This window comes from Cadophora gregata (assembly GCF_030347475.1).
Source record: "Cadophora gregata isolate MNR1 chromosome Unknown scaffold_18, whole genome shotgun sequence".
Lineage (NCBI taxonomy): Eukaryota > Fungi > Ascomycota > Leotiomycetes > Helotiales > Ploettnerulaceae > Cadophora > Cadophora gregata.
Genome location: NW_026695941.1, coordinates 329546 through 346579, shown reverse-complemented (window position 1 = coordinate 346579; position 17034 = coordinate 329546). Strand labels below are relative to the sequence as shown.

The following is a 17034-nucleotide window of genomic DNA, read 5'->3' as shown; positions in this document are numbered from 1 at the left end:
TAGCAACAATAACTTTATGACAAGCACTCAAGCATCGTGAGGTCAGCCGTTGTGCTGCATGGGGGCAATTGTAGATACGAAAAACTTCAGCTTCCATGTCTTGATTTGTTCTGTTTACTGCAAAAAGGTGTCAAGTTCACGATGACAGTGTAGGGCGAATTTAACCTCCACTAACTATTGGACAATTGGGTGTTCGTTAAGTGAGTGATCTGCTGCTCGAGCCACTGCGTGGTTGTGCCACAGGACATGGCTTCAGCAGTGCAGGGGCAGGGTCCAGTGCGATGCAGTGTTTCTCAGCTGCAGGGTCAATGTTCCCCTCTAGCTCGCCGTCGGAGGAAAAGCTTCCCCAAGTTTCCCCCCTCTTGGTCGCTATTATTCGAGTCAAGTGGCCACGACTACGACCTCTTTCTCCTGAACCAGCGTCGACATCCCACGCCTCATCGCTCCACTCCCACCGTGTAAGTGCTTCTTACGGGCCTGGCTAACTGGACCGGACTCGGGAAGGGCACTCCCAGCCTCAGCCTGCCCTCCTCCACTCGTGGGCCACGGTCCGCCGCCCTGCTCTCCCTTGCTGCGATCTCTATCTGCCATCTCGGACGTCGTTCGTCCCATCCTGGATGCAACCATGGCATGCCATGCATTGTGCTCGCATGCCAATCTGAGCAGAGCAGAGCAGAGCAGAGCAGAAGTTGACGTCCTCCTTTCCTCCACCATATTCTCTTCCAGTCCGTCCTGATTCCAGATCGCTCTTGACTACCCAGGTACTGTACTGTACCGTACTCACTCATTCGCAATCGCACCTTCCGCACTATATAAAGGACCCGCCCGCCCTGTCAATGAGACGCAGCGTTGCAATGGCTAAAGGACCTCGAGCCTTCACATGCTGCAGCATATCTACGTCTTCTAGCTGTTGTGGCGAACAATTAGTATCTTATCGACTGCGGCCATTATCGTTTCTTCTTCCACAAGCATCATACAGTGCATGAATCGTATTGTCGGAGACTTGGTCGAGTCTCGTCTCCACTCCACTCCCTACAACCAACATCTCCTCTTTAAGAAGGGCAGTGCAGCCGCCTACCGAGGGTAACTAGTCCCGCCGTCCAGACATACGGTAACTGAAATCACTTTTAATTCATCCTTGCCTGCCCCTGTCCCCTATTTCCTTGTCGAGTCGACCTCTTCTGACTGCTTGATGTCCGACGTACAGAAGGATGGCGTTCAACAGCCAAGCCGGATCTTCTTCTCAAGCATTCCAAACCCCACCTTTTGCACAATACGGCAGTCCTTCTCGATCACAGCAGCAGAGCAACAGCCCTCCATTCGATGTGCTGGAATGGTACCCTAAGTTCCAGAGCTGCCTGCGATTCTTCCTTGACCATGCGCAGCACGAGTGGACCGTGCAGGCCCTTGCAGCCTTCCTCAATATCCAACTACCGTTCCAGAAACAACCCTTCCCCGTCATAAACTCCAATGCATCTTCACCGCGCGGTGCCGGGCAAGACATTCCCCATCTTCGACAGCACAACCTGTTTCCTCTTAATCAGCAACAAACGCATGCGGTTTCCCTACTTCCATATATCCGGCGGCTGGTAGTGACTGGACATGATACACCGGGAATATTACACGGCTTCTTCGGGGACGACTGGCAAGGGGGCATTGGTTCTCTACACGAGATCGAGCGTAGAAATTATATGTTTGCTGCGAAGAGTACAAACTGGTTGAAGGTAAAGCAGGCATACGATATGGGCCCGGATGAGACAGTACCGTTCCTCAGTCCCTTGAAGGATGCAGGAGAGAAGGAGATCCAACAGGCAGAAAGTACCTGGAGTGAATGGTTGGCAATGCAAGACTGGATGTTAGGGCCACGATCGCCAGAGATGAGGGGTTCTCCGAGAGTGAAGAGAGAAACACATGATTGAAAGGGTGTCCTAGGGAAATTGATTGGATACCGGTCATATTCCAGTTGGTGCGGTAATTACTGTGGGTTGGATCTCTGTAGGAAGGATACTGGATCTTATGAACAACTACTGTATATCTGTGCAATATATTTACATCTTCGTATGAAGTAAGCACTTCGCATGTCAGCGCTACTGATCACTTGATCGCTTCCTTCATGCCGCAAAGTCAATAAACGCTTCCGTGTCGGGAAACATTTCCACCTTGAATCAAGCTGCCGCCACAGGCAGGGCTGAAACTTCAGAACGCGAGGCTGCCAAAGACGGACCCAACTCTCGGAGCATTCGCCAAGCTCAGCACATCACCATTCGGAGAGATCCACGCCTACCATGCTGGCACACCCACAACAAAGTGGAGTAATTTCCAGATCTTCTTCGCTTGGCAGCACACCCGCAGCGTACGGACCTCTTTTGAGCCTCTAGGCGCCTCGTATTGAAACGCTTTGCATGCCGTGTTTACGTGATCGTTCGATCTGATGGATCTATTTTAAAACTTGGAAGAAGAAAGAAAATGTACTCTCTCTGTTCTGTTTTCCTCATACTTGTGCCTCTGTATCTCTAAACATTGTGTGAAATCGCCCAGAAATCTTTTGTTATTTGATTTCATCACTTACTGTATTATACGCAACACTGGACCAGCTGTTGGATAATTTCGCCATCGACACAGCTTTTTGTGTGACCACGCTGTCATTCGTTCCACCGCTGTTTTCTGCCAACGAATCTCCTCGCTCACGGCAAAAAGAGGAAAATCAATATTTCGAGAGAAGGGGGAATTCCTCGATTCAGAAAAGCTCAGCTTGTCAGCCCCCGCTTTCCATTCCATCGAACGACTCAGCCGCTCCCCTCCCTTGCTACCCCACCACGTCGACCAACCTCACTCACTATTCTTAAAAAAGGTCCGCCGACGACACGCAGAAAAAAAATAAAAATAAAAAAAGCCGTACTCATGAAGTCCTCTTCTCCAGAGCTCCATTCTTCGGAATATGAGAATTCGAAGCGGAAACCACGCAGATCGTGCAAGTCGAAACTCTGCGGTGTGCCTCTGTGGATCCTGGCGATTCTGTTATTGGTTGTTGTGATTGCTATTGTGGTGCCTGTTGCGGTCATGTTTGGGAAGAAGAAGAATGGTGCGCCGAGATCTGATGTCCTGGTTCCGCTTTATGTGTACCCCCATCCTGGAGCGTGGGATCCTTTGTTTGAGGCGTGAGCAATTTCCTCAATTCAATTCCAGAAGATTTATTTTCTCTTGTTTTCGTTGCGACATTCCGTGGATTTGTGAGCTAATTTGATCACAGAGCTGAACGACACCCCGATCTGAATTTCACCGCTGTGGTGAACCCGGCCAGTGGTCCTGGAGACACGCCAGAGCCGGATGGAAACTATACGAGAGAAATCCCTAGGCTTAACTCATACCCGAATATCAGAACTGTTGGGTATGTTTCGACCAGCTGGACCAACAGGAATATTTCGCTTGCTTTGGCGGATATCTCGACTTATTCGAAGTGGGCTACGAACAGCACGATTTCGAATCTTGGGATGAGGGGGATATTCTTGGATGAGACGCCCGCGACCTGGACTGCTGAGAGCCAGGAGTATCTTGAGAAGGTTGCTGCGGCAATTAGGTCCGACGCTGGACTTGGAGGTGATCCTTTGGTGAGTTATACCATTCCCAGTTCTGAGCAGCTTGGAATCTCCTTGGTTCCAGCTGAATACGCCAGAGAGTTCCCATTTCAGAACCAAGACTGACCTCAACAGATCATCCACAATCCAGGAATGATCCCAGACCAACGCTTCATGCCAGCCTGCAACCTCTCCGTAGTCTTCGAAGGAACATACGACACATACCAGATCTACGGCTTCCACAAGACGATCGCAGCATTCCGATCCTCTTCGAACAGCGAACGTTCAGCTATGGCAGCCGTTGTGCACACCTTCCCGGCTTCGCTGTCAAGCAAGAAGGAGAATTCCATGGTTAAGGATCTCAGACAGGTGGCTGGGAGTATCTTCCTGACTGGATTGTCCGTGGATTACTATTCCAGCTTTTGGGATGGCTGGGCGGGCTTTGCGGATGATATGGCTGCGAAGTGAAAAGCGTCTTGCAGCTGGAGACTTCCATTGCAGGGCAATCCCCAGAGCTATTGCTTTCGTATTCACTCGTCCCCATATTCGTTTCTTTGTTACGGAAAAGGTGCATTTGGAGCGTTGCATAAGGATTTCATGACTGAATGAACTTGATAGAAACAGTTGCAGTACATGAAACGTATCAAACATGAGATATTAATAAAAGATAATATTAGCAATCTGGTCTGCAAAATATCTGGCAGATGATCCACTTGGATGGATGGTGTCTGATCGGGAGCGAAAGGCAGACACTCGAGTTAGACAGCAATCGCAATAATTTCAAAGCAGAAAGCTGCATATCGATGGCGCAGACTAAAGAGTAGCATATTTCTGGTGAAATTCATGATCAGAATGGCACTTGCCAGAAACGATACCACCAAGATCCAGCTACAGAAGCTCTCAACACCATAGTCCATGGACCCAACTACCCGTAAAAGAAAACGGATTCGCCTTGCAAGAAACCGAGCAAACTTTAATGCTCTAGAGCGGAATTATGTATGGTATCATTATCACCTCCTCGCTGCAATATTCCCCGTCCACGCTTGAGGCTGCCACTCTTCACTTGGGCCCCCTCTCGCGTTCTTCCACGGATCCTCTTTCTTGCTCTCCTCTTGTTCTGGCTCTTCATTGAATCGATGCCTTACTCCATCCGGATTCCGTGTGTTGTCCAAACTTTCTCCTTCCCTCTTCGCACCATTCGTCTGCTCTCCCAGCCTCGAAGCCACATCCCCAGCACCTCCCGGATCCTTAACTTCCAACGCAGGCTCCGGCTGGCTCCGCGCAGGCGCATCCAGAAAACTCGGTTTCGCAGCCCATCTCGCATCAGCCTGCGCAGCCAGTATCTTCAGATTCCTCTGCCGTATAAGGTCCTGCGACTGTTCTATCAGGGAAGGAGGGTCGCGTCGAGTGTGCCGCAGCCATTGGTGCCATTGTGGCGAGATTTTGATTTCGCTGTAGTGTGTTGAGCGTGGGTATTGGACTTTCCGCCGCATGCGGTGTTTGTCTGTTGAGAGTGCGTCGTGGAATTCCCAGAAGGAGTTGCCTTGCAGGTCGTGGCCTGGAGTGTGTTGTTAGTTGGGGATTGTAGACTGGAGCTTCATTTGGGCAATCAAGCTTGCTATTGAGGACTTACCGACGAGGTATGTTTTACGCCATGGTAGTCTCAGTGCTTTCCATCTGAACCAGGCTTTTGTGATTGCACTGGGTGGTTTTGAATTCATTTCGAGGATGTGTAATTGATACAATGGCATTCGTCATGATGAGGTCTAGGAAAAGTTATAAACTGTGATCGCTTGACGGACCGAGCGTTCTCCCGAGCCGAACCGAGCTGGGATGCATCAAATGGCTGCTAGCTTGTTAGATGCACGATTAAAGTGAAGAGACGACGTAGGTATTCTGCATGTCATTCGAGGTTGAGAAGCTTTGTTCGAAGATTTATCTGGGAAAGATGTTATATGGGTGAGTATGCCTATGCGAGTCCAATAATCGGGAGAAAAGACAAGCAAACGAGTTGAAAATTCCCCAATCAACACTGTCATACTGACTGTAAATCCAGGAATCATCACTCTTTCTCTAGGTGGCTCTTGTTGTACATTATACAGCTCGAAATGATTACCATCTCATTCTTCATAGGCTCCTAAATAGAGTGATGGAAGAATGATAGCAACCAACCCGATGGACTGAAGACAGCGCTGTCGACATATTTCAGTACTCAGCAAACCTCCTTGTATTTTGCATTCCCAATCGTTTACACACCAGCGGTAGCCGCCTTAATATGACTGCTTCAAGTTTCGCCCACTCGGAGAGACTGAGACTGAGTCTGTGATTTGAGTTTCTTAAACATTTCCAGCATCCAGGAAACCACAACAAGGCAATGGGGCAGGCAATTCTCCACTGTGAAGAAGTTTCCGGGGTTGTCGAAGTCCATATTTTCGTTGAATACCGAGAAGGTGTCTAGATGAATACAGTTTCAGCTGGTGTTACCAGTAAGTAAGTATTAGATACTACCAAGGCATCTGAGGAGTTGACCAATCAAGAAATTGGGCAAAACTCAAATTGATATACTCCTGGGAGGCGATAGGGCAATTGAAATGTTCCCGGAGCTTTCTTTACAGCCTGAAAACAACCTGGAAAGATTCTGGAGACTCTTTACTGTAAGCCGAGGTCATGACATTTGTTGATACAAAGCTCGGGCAGACTTCACGGGTCTGTCGGGGCGTTTCGGTCAATTTTGACCATATACTGCAGAAACAGATGGACAACTCGGCATGTTTATTGAGAAGATAATGTGATTGTAGATTATTCCACGATGCGTAAGTAAGGATATCTACTACCAAAAACACCTGAGTCTCCTCAAAACGCGCCGACGGCACGTGATCCATCCCGAAGTTTGGACCGGCGCCGAAATCTTATTGACACTTTAAAGCAGGACAATTCTGTGATATAGTTGGAACCGAAGAAGCTTTTCTTCAGTATCTCAGCCTCTTCTAATTTTCTCTTGTTCGGAGAGCCAAGCGTCGAAGATTATTTGCAATATAACAACCACAAGCCAGCAAAATGTTTAAGTTTTTCAAATCTGGATTCTTCGACTTCGAATTTCTCCGTGTTCTGGGATCTGCTCCTTTCCAAGGAGCTGAGATCGGAGAGTGTCTTGATGCACGATCGAAGCTGAAGGATGACGACCCTGAGCTTTGGTACGAGACGTGGAATGCTTGGGGTGACGAGGCATCAAAGCTCGGAGAGGAGGCGCTTGCCTCTGGGGACAAGGTCGCAGGGCGATGGGCTTTCCTCCGCGCATCCAACTATTATCGATCCAGCGAGTTCTTCTTGCATCTCAACCCTCAAGATCCGCGTCTTCTTGCATCCATACAGAAGAGTGCTTATGCCCACGACCGTGGCGTAGCCCTTCTCGACTCAGAAGTCCTCTCTTTCAGCATCCCATACGATAAGGGCCTTCAGCTTCCAGCTCGTTTGTATATGCCAACAGCCGAGAGTCGAGTCCCAGGTCGTGTGCCTGTGATCTTACAGACTGGTGGGTTGGACTCGACTGGAGAGGAGTTGTATTTCTATGGTGCTGCTGGAGCAATTCCTCGAGGGTATGCCGTTCTGTCTTTCGATGGACCGGGACAAGGACTCTCGATCAGACGTGATGGCACAACGCTCCGTCCCGACTGGGAGTACGTGACAGGAAAGGTTCTCGACTATCTCTTTAACGTCCTTGAGCCTGAGAACGAGAGACTCGAACTGGACTTGGACCGTATTGCAGTTCTCGGAGCAACGATGGGAGGATACTTCGCTCTCCGCGCAGCTTCGGACTCCAGAATCAAAGCCTGTATCTCTTGCGACGGTTTCTACAACATGTTTGACATCGTCAAGAGCCGAATGCCTGGATTCTTCATCAACGGCTGGCTCAGCGGAACCATTAGCGACAACCTCTTCAACTCAGTTAGCAGATTCATGAGCAAGTTCAACTTCCAGCTCGCTTGGGAGTTCGCTCAGAACGAATGGTGTTACGGAGTCCAAAGCCCCGCTGAGATGATGCGTTTCATGCAGACCATGACTCTGCAGTCACCGGAAGGCACCGAATATCTGGATAGAGTTCGATGCCCGGTTCTAGTGACGGGGGCAGAGCAGGCCATCTACTTTGAGCCTAGAATGAATGCTGAACGCATCATGGATAACTTGGGACACTTGGACGAGGCAGATAAACAGCTCTGGGTCGGTGAGGCTCCTGCGAAAGGTGGCTTGCAGGCCAAAATTGGGTCGCTGAGCATCATGAATCAACGCCAGTTTGAATTCTTGGATCGCCAGTTTGGCATCCAAAGATTTGTGCCATGCAAACACATCTAAACACCTTACCAAATAAAGAAGCCTCCTTGGGACGAAGTTCGGTAAAGCCATGAGATTTGGAAGTAGTCAACGAAGTTAGAGAAAAGGCTCCGAAGGTCCGTTGTTCTGTGGTCGGTTTGCAATTCGGGTCGTCTGGCGTTAAGTCTATTTTTGGGTTGGGAAACACTGCATAATTACAGTTCTATGATTTGATGAATAAAGGTGGCAAATCATTCTGTAGTAAATAGATTGTCGAATAAACGTGTTTGGTTTGAGAAGGATGATCTTGCGGTTGGGAGCGACACTCCAACTTCCAGGAAACTCACCAGCCACCGCCAAAGCTTGGCGAGACGCTTAACCTTACCTCATCAGTGGCTTGCGTTGATGTTACATTGACAACATTTCCTTCCAAGTTTTTCTCCACGGTTCATATCGTCATATCAATATTGTCTCCAAATCTATCAGCAAATGCTGTCTTCCCAAGATTGCGCATTGCATCACAACCGGTACATTTCAACCTGCATAGATTAATCTCGGGAGGCCGCAGATGGGAATCAATCAGATGTCGACAACCAAGTCAAGAATCTGCTCCGTGGCTACCGGCATCCCAGCAGGACCTCGCTTGCCTCGACTTCACTGCCGGGCCAAGTGAAGGGCCAAAGCAGAAAGGGACGTCCCTTTTGGAATGATGACGGAGACTTAATGGCGGATGTTATACCCTCTTCGGCTCCAGAAGCAAACATTTCCTGGGACTGTCATCCAGATTGGTTGAGACGAGCCAGTACCCTTGCCCAGAAGTAGGATCGGCGTTCTTCTTGATCCTTGCATGCGTGTCAACAACCCTCGAACCTGGTCCTTCTACTTTCTACCCCGCTTATCACACGGCTCAACTGCAGGGGTCCTTCCAACGTTCAACTTCCTCGAGCCGCTGGTCTGCAACGTGGAGAGTCTTCTCGAAGCGAGCCGGATGGACACTGCCAGCAGTTGCCAACGGAAAACGTTCGCCACACGGGATAGTTTGCGAATATCAAGTCGAATATGTTCTGGGATTGGCTCTCGGACTGCCCTGCATACCAGCCTTGCTTGTTCTCCTGCTTCTCCATTGGCTCCAGACAAACTTTTGCGTGTGTGGCGCTCTGGAGACCTCGGGGCCCAAAGTTTGGGCCCTATGTTAGGGCACATGTTTTCTCGGAATGTGTACCTCTGTTGCTGTAGCTGAAAGATCAGCAACTCGGTTGTAACAGCTGCAAGTCAATTGAGATTATTTCAAGGTTCCTTATCACAGCTTTATGTTTGTACAGCAACTGGATCTGGCTCCATCAAACAGACTTTGGCATATCGGAAATTTATTTGTGAAAGGCTAGGCTACGGGAGTCTCACTGCGGCAGCAATGTGGTCCTCTGAGACATTTGTTCAGGAACAGCTTTTTAAGCGAACGGCTGATATACTTCGTCACATATGTCACGGACGGGGTCATGACGGATTCATCCAAGGACAATAGAGATACCAGCGTATCATAAGTCAGGGGCCCAACGAATCTGAAAGCCTCCTATGGTTCTGGGTAACACCGTTGAGGCGTTTCGTCCGATCCTTGTGTGTGGCTTTCCTCCATCCCTTGGTCCACAAATCAAGGGGGATTTAATCGATACTTTGGATAATGTCGATCTCGTCCCGTTGTCTGTTCTCTATCCTAGAATAGCTGAGCCCTGCATTTGAGTGGCAACGTCAGTGACGATCGATCATGCCAGGAACCGTCTGATTTGAAGGAGACGAGCTCAATCCACGGCAAGCAGCCGAGCTGTGTACAGAAACAACGCATGAAGAAAGTCCTACTGTGGATCTACGCTGAATTTCTCCCAAACATGATTACCGAGCCCCGGAGAACCCCTACCACAATGACGATTGTCAAGCAAGCAGGTTCTCTCTCCCTTGAGAGATTCGTCTAAGTGAGATGGATCAACATCGTCATACTGGTATAGCTGATGACGATCATCTCAGGCGAAGCAAGAGAGAAGTCAACAGGAGAGAGCTAGAAATCTATAAGATGAGCACGAATCCTCTCCCAAGATCACCTCATCTTCATCCTCACCAACAATCATACAAACATTCCTCACAATTAAACAATACAATCTTCAATCACTTTCAAATCTTCAAGTACCAACCGCCAATATGAGAACTTCATTCAGCACCATCTTCGCCCTCAGCGCCCTTTTCGCCAGCTCCATGGCTCACCCAACTTTCCTTGAGGAGCGCCAATTCCCAGTCTGCTTGGGTGCCGGATCTCCGCTATGCTGCGACGTCGATGTTCTTGGTGTTGCCGACCTTAATTGCGATACCCGTACGTTCCTTTCTTAAGACCGGCTAGCTGGTATCTACCCCTCACAACACAACTCTAACACTTCGTCTTTTAGCACCCGCAGCATTTGCCACTGTCCAAGAATTCAACGATGTCTGTGCTGGTGTTGGCAAGATGGACATGTGCTGTATCCTCCCCATCGTAAGCCCCCCGCCTATTCCGCTTGTACCGTCCGAGCCACTAACATATAAAACAGTTGGACCAGGGCATTATCTGCAGCGAGCCAACCGGTCTCTAAAGGTCGATGATCAATTTTATTAATTAGAGACTGTTGTATTCTCGGAACTGGATGTATTTGTACAGTGGTTTTTGACAATACTATCTATGTACTTCTTCCGTCTCTACTAGATTTAGCTGTGTTGCACAATTCTGTTAACTAGATACATGGAATGCAAAAATTAAAAAAATCTTACCTAATTTGGAGTTTGTTCCTAGTGCCGTGACATTGGTATTTGGTGGCTTTTTTCTCCTGTCCAACCACTGACTAATATACTTCTTGACTTGCATATTATCAATTAACAAGTACCATCCCTGCCCCAAACGTTACAACCAGGTGTCAAATCTCTCTTCTTCACATATGATTGAATTGGATCTTGGCTTCCTCACGGTATTCTCGGATAGGAAGCTGTTCTTTGACACGATATAGGGCATTTCCAGATTTCCAAGTGACGAAGTAGTTCTTTTCACAATACCTTCCACATCTAGTTACACCTTCCTTGCAAGCTGGTATATAACGTCATTCCATTTCAACCTCATCTTCGCTTCCTTCCCCGCTTTCCCTCGAGTTTCCATCCCGTCTCGCTCTATCACTAAACCTCCATGTGATCCTCCCGATCTTCCGAGTTACTCGGCCAGAACAGGGTTGCAACGAATAGAAATTTCACGCAGTAGTCTCAATGATACACTGCTGTTGCTATCGATCCCAACAGTGAGAATATGAGATCATCACCCCTGCCTCTTCGCTAACCGGACATCGATCGCGGGTGTCAACCCAGAATGCAATGAACCGCGGAGGCGGTACTGCAACATTGACAATACCATCATCACCTTACGGCTCTCCCCCTCCTTTGCATGTTTTCATGCCGCCAAAACCAGGCCTCCTACAACCACACAGCCAAGCATGATTCCATCAAAACTCACTTTTGACCCTCCGCTCGTAGGCGTTGCCAAAGCGGACGAGCCCGTAGAGGCTGCAGTAGAGCTAGGAAACGTTGATGTGAACGTGTACGGTAGCAATGTAGTCCTCGTGGTTGACGTTGATATTGCTGTAGGATAAGGCGATGTTGTACGCGTGGTCTTTCTTGTCCTGGAAGACGTGGATGTGCTGTCTAAGGACTCTGAGTCCTGGCGTGGAATAATTGGGTTGTCAAGTTGTGTGAACGCTGTGACAGCCATGATGAGGGTAACGCTGAATAAAACGGAGAGAGATACCATGGTGAATGATGATATGGACCGTTGAGTTGGGCATGAGGTCTTATGTTGTTGAGTTCCGCTGGTTCTGAGGCGTAGCAATGCTTGGCAAGTTTTCTCTCTGTGTCGCTGGCTAATTATTTACCGCAGTTCCAAGTTCGATTGGAGGTTCGACCGGCCGAGAGAGATATGAAATGGAGTTGTTGGCGATTGCCGCCAGCAGTAAATAACGCCTTTAGCGAGAGACGGATGACTATCGGGGGAAGCCTTCAAATATTAAGCTGGTGGAATTAAGCTTCTAGGCTTCACGACTTAAATCCTTCGTTACACTTAGCGAGTACTACTGCTGGTGGTGCCTCGGCCCGAACCATGATAATCTGAGGACGCTGTCATTGGAGTCTATTTACACATATCATGCGCTGTGCCGTCCTGCGCCGCAATTTCTGCCGCTCAGTCCTGATTCCGACTTGAAGATCCGTCAGCTTCAGCCGCCCCTACGCGCTGTCAATCGAAAGCCAGCCTCTTCCTTTCTGCCCGTTGACCGCTCTCAAACAGGAGGAGCTGAATCCCATCATGTCGATCGACGCCTAAAATCTCACTTCGACACCTGTGGGTTCGCCCCTAGCGAGAAATATATTACAGTACTACCAAGCACAGCCCCCAAAGGGTTTTCATTCCAGTAGTCTGAAATTCCGTTCGTCTGAAATGCTTCGAGATTCAAGATTTTCCTTCGATTGCAGAAGCAATATCAGACGTAATGGAGGACCTTCCACGCCGTGCTGGAGGCATACCGAGAAAGCCTGTTCCATCGAGCAATGAGGTATATCAGATTCCTACCTCGCCTCCAGATCTGTCTCAACTGCCCCTCGCGTCCTCTCAAGACATTGGCGACATTTCTAGAAAGAATAATTTCCATTCGAGTACCGATCCTCTAATCAGAGAAACCGAGTATTATCCTGTACCTGGCAATGAAGGATCCACAAAATCGCAATCTTTCCGGGTCGAGCAGCAGTCTCAATCTAGACTTCTGGGAGCCGTAAAAGATTGGAAAGTGGAAACTTTCTGTTGCGTCTTTGGCATTGTATCTTTGGGAGCTATTGCGGCAACTCTGGCACCCTTCCAGAATCGACCACTGCCGCAGCTACCATATGAGATATCGCTGAACTCGCTGATCTCTCTGTATGTCATCATGTTGAAGACGGCCATGTTTGTCATTCTATGTTCAGGTAAGCAGATGTGAATCTGCGAAAAGCATCTGTTCTGATTATCCGTAGGTCTCGGACAGCTGAAGTGGACTTGGTTTTCAAGGACTCGACCGCTACAGGATCTTGAAAGATTTGACGAAGCATCACGGGGTGCATGGGGTGCAGTGAAGTTGATATTCTCTCTGCGTGGCAGGCAAGTCTGACCTCTTTATGAGAATTCATCTGTTAATTGATCCAAAGGAATCTGCTTGTAACCCTTGGAGCTCTCATTACCGTCATCGCAATTGCCATAGATCCATTTGCGCAGCAGATTGTCAAGTACAGCTCATGCGAGCAGATATCCACCATCTCTCAGGGCTTCATTCCCCGCACCAATTCGTTCAGCAATAGGGGAATCCATATTGGTGCAAACCTGAACACAGTCGACCTAGGCATGCAATCTGCTGTTAACGTTGGCATCTTCAGTCCATCTACTGTTATTACTCCCTTCACATGTAGCACTGGAAATTGTACCTTCCCTGAGTACCGAAGCATCGCATACTGTGGCGGCTGTGCAGACATTTCTTCAAATGTGACGATCACGCAATCGAATTCAACAACGATATGGTCCGACAACTCTACGTCTACCCTTGAGGGTCCCCTTAACTTCACGCTGCCATCTGGACTTTTTGGCACCCCAATGGTGGCCCATCAATTTGCGATAGGCCCTTCATCAGGGAACTTCGAGGCAATCATGGGAGACAGCAACGGTCCGTATTTGGTCGGCGGAGGCGATGTCAGTCGCACAAACTATGCTTGCGCTCCAGGTCTCGAATGGGGCTGTCGAGGTTATGGTGCGGCGCAGTGCTCGTTGGAGATGTGTATCAAGACCTACAACGCCACCGTCCAAAACGGAAATTTGACTGAAAGAGAGATCGGCTCTGAAATACCAGACTGGAACAACACCGATCCAAAAACTGGAGACTCTAGTTTCTATATCTCCACAATCGATATGTCCTGCTTGAACAACAATGAGAAGAAGATGCTGAAAGATGCCGGCTATTCATGGAACGATACAACGAAATGGCTTGGATACCACACGATCTATCCTGTGGGTGCAGACGCTGCCCAGTTGACTGACACGGGGTTTAAGAACGTTTCGGAATCCGACGTATCGTCTCTGAACGCGTCCTGTGTCTACCAGACTATATCGTCCTCAATTACCAGTATCGCCTTTTACCTCGCATCCCATTTTGATGGCTATGCCGGCACCGCACCCCAGTATGACTCGGGGTCGAATGATATCACTGTAGCGCTCTTCCAATCTGGAAACGTCAGCACTACCACACTCGACTCAAATTTCCGTAACGTCTCTATCGCTATGACCAACTTCATCAGACAGAACGGCGGATTGGTCTCCTCCAACGCCAGTGCTCAAGAAGCTGTCATTGGACGAGTATTACTCTCCGAGACGTGCGTGCATGTACGGTGGGAATGGTTCACATTCCCTGTCGCACTGTTTCTGTTTACCATGCTATTCTTCGCAGCCACAGTTGTGAAAACAAGCTCGAAGTATGCGTTGGCTAGTGGGAGCCATGACTTCAAGTCTTTTGCTCTGCCGCTTGTGTTTACTTGGCTGGAGGCGGAAGATGGGACGCGAGTGGTCACGGAGCAGAGGTTTGGGATGGAGGAGATGAAGGCAGAGGCGAGGAGGATGCAGGTCAGGCTGAGTAAAACGCAAGAGGGGTGGAGGTTTGTGAAGGATGATTGATTAAAGCTTAGCACTTTGTGATGAGAAATGCTATGTTGACCTCAAGGAGTCGCTTATTTCAGACGTGGCTGAAATTCAAACTTCTACCGATATTTCACGACGGGACCGTATGCGCCGGATAGCGATACTATGCTACGGCATTAGTAGCTTGAACTTCTTCAGTCATGGATATTTCGAACGCCATGACTTCTACTGAAGGTCGAAAGGGGCACGGAAGGTACCTCCTCCTCGCTTCGCGCAGTTGCCTTCGTCACCAATGGCCAAAACACTCCGATAACAGTACCTCCGCAGGCGCTTTTATTTGAGCGAATCAATGTCCGCCAAATGATTTTTTTTTTATCAAGATCTTTTGCATCCCATTGGTGAAACAGACGATGCAAATAGAGGGCTATGAATAGCAGCGGTTATGCTGCACAGGTGAGTGGTTGGCTCGCTAAGCTTCCTATTGGCGGGTGAGCTGCTGTTCGAAGTCCTGTTGGTTTTAAAAGTCACACCTCTCCATCGATATAAACCTCCTTTTCATCCTCTTCTTAACATTTGAAACACATCCTTATCACACACTACACCTTCCCAATACAGTAGTCCCACTATGGATAACCCAGCCGGTCCCCTTGTGTCCCTCGGCAGCCACGAAACCTTCCCCCAATTCAACAGCTTCCCCATTGAACTCCGCCGCATGATCTGGCAAGCCACATTCGTCCCTCGCATCGTAGAGATTCTCGCCTCGGAATATTGCACCGCAGGCTTCTTTTCCCAGGCTACGCTCCCAGTTGCATTTTGCGTGTCAAAGGAATCCAGAGAGGAGGCTAAGAAACATTATAAACTCAGCTTTGGTTCATTTCTCCAACCCGCAAAGATATACTTCAACTTCAATATCGACACTCTGTATATAGATGTTGCCTTGGAAGAAGATGGTCTCCATAGACTCTTCGGAATCTTGAAACAGGATGAGCTTTCTCGTATCAAGCACGTCGCCATCGATGAGGCGTACCTTGACGCTGAGGATCCAGACCGAGTTGTCCCGCCAAGCCCGATGACTGCGGGTCTGAGGATGGCTCTCAAAGCTATGACAAGTTTGAAGGAGGTCACTGTCGTTCGCGAGATCGAAGATGATTCTCAGAACTGGCACCAGGGTCGTGTACCGAAGGTGCAGATCAAGTTTTGTCATGCCAATGAGCTTGGTGATGTCAATGAGGACTGGATTGCTAGTGCGGGAGAGCTTCCTGATGTTGGTAGAGAGTTGAGGGCCTGGAAGTTAGAGAAGAGTGTGAGAAAGAAGGCGATGTATGGATGGCGGACGAATATGTGAGGCTTCTCGGTAAGTCTGCTCTCAGTTGAGGAAACTGAATCTTAAAGTTGACATGCGTGTTACGATAAGAAAGAAAGACGAAGGTGCACAAGACTTGAAGTGACATAGAAATGGTTTCGTTGGTCATATTGGTCGCTTGTAAGATTAAGGTTGGTCAAGTATTGTTTGTATGGTCGAAGAGCGCGTCTTAAGTCTCCTTCACCTATTCTCGAAAAGTTACAAGTACTTGAAAATCGGGAATACTTGAAAGAATGACCAACTCTTATGTATATTTGACTCACGAGATGAGGTTGCATGATGTGAATGGCGTTCAAATAACTGATCAGTTGCCAATGACTCGTCTGGTCTCTACTTCGATGTCGAAGATGGAACCCGAATACACAGAACAAAATTAATCAATTGCTCTAATATCAAGAAACCAGCATACCTGCTTTCGTTCACCACACGACAAATATGGCTCAGCTGTGCGAGTCTCTCTTGATGAGATGTTGTGGATTCATGGAATCTATGCTGGCATTTGTATCCAACTTTTGGTAGAGGTGGGGTTTGTTTTGGTTCTAGGTTGATAGCCGAACCTGGCAGGGTATTCAAGACAGATTTAATAGAGTCGCTACAGCCAATAGAAACAGCAAGGTAAACTTTATCTTGTCATCTCCCGTATAAACATATTTAGAAAATGTCTCAATACATGAGAGACCATCTCATCTCATCTCAGATCACCCGCCTCTCCTTGAGAGCCAGGGCAGCACAATGGGGGCATCCAATAGAGACATGTAATTACATAAATAATATTAACGATTTTATTGCAAAAGGAAGTTCAAGAACAGCCTCGATTTCATGGCATCTGATATTTCTTTCATCCGATATTCGCGATGATTTAACTTTTTGACTTTCTTTTTGACTTTCTGTGAACCCAGATGATCACCCTTGAAAGGCCAGGCCCTGGTCTTTTCCATGTGTCCCAGTCCATAGGAACAACTCGTCCAATCCCAGGGTCCTACCGGCGTGGCCTAGCTCCTGGGCATGCGGGCTGCCCCGCTGTAAAGCAGCTAAATGGAAGCTACACCGAGGGAGCTAGGATGGTGGCAGAAAAAGCAAAA

At 48.4% G+C, this 17034-nt stretch overlaps 8 protein-coding genes across 8 annotated transcripts; 6 read left to right on the top strand and 2 right to left on the bottom strand.

The window, feature by feature from the left end:
- Positions 1–982: 982 nt before the first annotated feature.
- Positions 983–1919, top strand: ONS95_006535 (uncharacterized protein; the record flags this gene model as incomplete). The annotated part of the gene is made up of 2 exons (XM_058500000.1): positions 983–1083; positions 1208–1919. The coding sequence occupies 2 exons, from the start codon at positions 983–985 to the stop codon at positions 1917–1919; spliced, it is 813 nt and encodes a 270-aa protein (XP_058349834.1).
- Positions 1920–2851: 932 nt separating this feature from the next.
- On the top strand, positions 2852–5308 carry ONS95_006534 (uncharacterized protein). Its single transcript, XM_058499999.1, has 3 exons — positions 2852–3158; positions 3251–3608; positions 3711–5308. Exons 1-3 carry the CDS (start codon positions 2902–2904, stop codon positions 4041–4043), a joined length of 948 nt encoding a protein of 315 aa, XP_058349832.1. The 5' UTR covers positions 2852–2901; the 3' UTR covers positions 4044–5308.
- On the bottom strand, positions 4586–5296 carry ONS95_006533 (uncharacterized protein; the record flags this gene model as incomplete). The annotated part of the gene is made up of 2 exons (XM_058499998.1): positions 4586–5133; positions 5209–5296. The coding sequence occupies 2 exons, from the start codon at positions 5294–5296 to the stop codon at positions 4586–4588; spliced, it is 636 nt and encodes a 211-aa protein (XP_058349833.1).
- A 1050-nt stretch (positions 5309–6358) lies between the features above and the next one.
- ONS95_006532 (uncharacterized protein) lies at positions 6359–8330 on the top strand. Its single transcript, XM_058499997.1, has 2 exons — positions 6359–6392; positions 6502–8330. Exon 2 carries the CDS (start codon positions 6633–6635, stop codon positions 7923–7925), a length of 1293 nt encoding a protein of 430 aa, XP_058349831.1. The 5' UTR covers positions 6359–6392; positions 6502–6632; the 3' UTR covers positions 7926–8330.
- A 1743-nt stretch (positions 8331–10073) lies between these two features.
- On the top strand, positions 10074–10498 carry ONS95_006531 (uncharacterized protein; the record flags this gene model as incomplete). The annotated part of the gene is made up of 3 exons (XM_058499996.1): positions 10074–10242; positions 10316–10401; positions 10457–10498. The coding sequence occupies 3 exons, from the start codon at positions 10074–10076 to the stop codon at positions 10496–10498; spliced, it is 297 nt and encodes a 98-aa protein (XP_058349830.1).
- Positions 10499–11337: 839 nt separating this feature from the next.
- ONS95_006530 (uncharacterized protein) lies at positions 11338–11694 on the bottom strand (the record flags this gene model as incomplete). Its single annotated transcript, XM_058499995.1, has 1 exon — positions 11338–11694. The coding sequence occupies one exon, from the start codon at positions 11692–11694 to the stop codon at positions 11338–11340; it is 357 nt and encodes a 118-aa protein (XP_058349829.1).
- Positions 11695–12427: 733 nt separating this feature from the next.
- On the top strand, positions 12428–14625 carry ONS95_006529 (uncharacterized protein; the record flags this gene model as incomplete). Its single annotated transcript, XM_058499994.1, has 3 exons — positions 12428–12896; positions 12945–13068; positions 13116–14625. 3 exons carry the CDS (start codon positions 12428–12430, stop codon positions 14623–14625), a joined length of 2103 nt encoding a protein of 700 aa, XP_058349828.1.
- Positions 14626–15214: 589 nt separating this feature from the next.
- Positions 15215–15934, top strand: ONS95_006528 (uncharacterized protein; the record flags this gene model as incomplete). The annotated part of the gene is made up of 1 exon (XM_058499993.1): positions 15215–15934. The coding sequence occupies one exon, from the start codon at positions 15215–15217 to the stop codon at positions 15932–15934; it is 720 nt and encodes a 239-aa protein (XP_058349827.1).
- Between the last annotated feature and the right edge of the window lie 1100 nt (positions 15935–17034).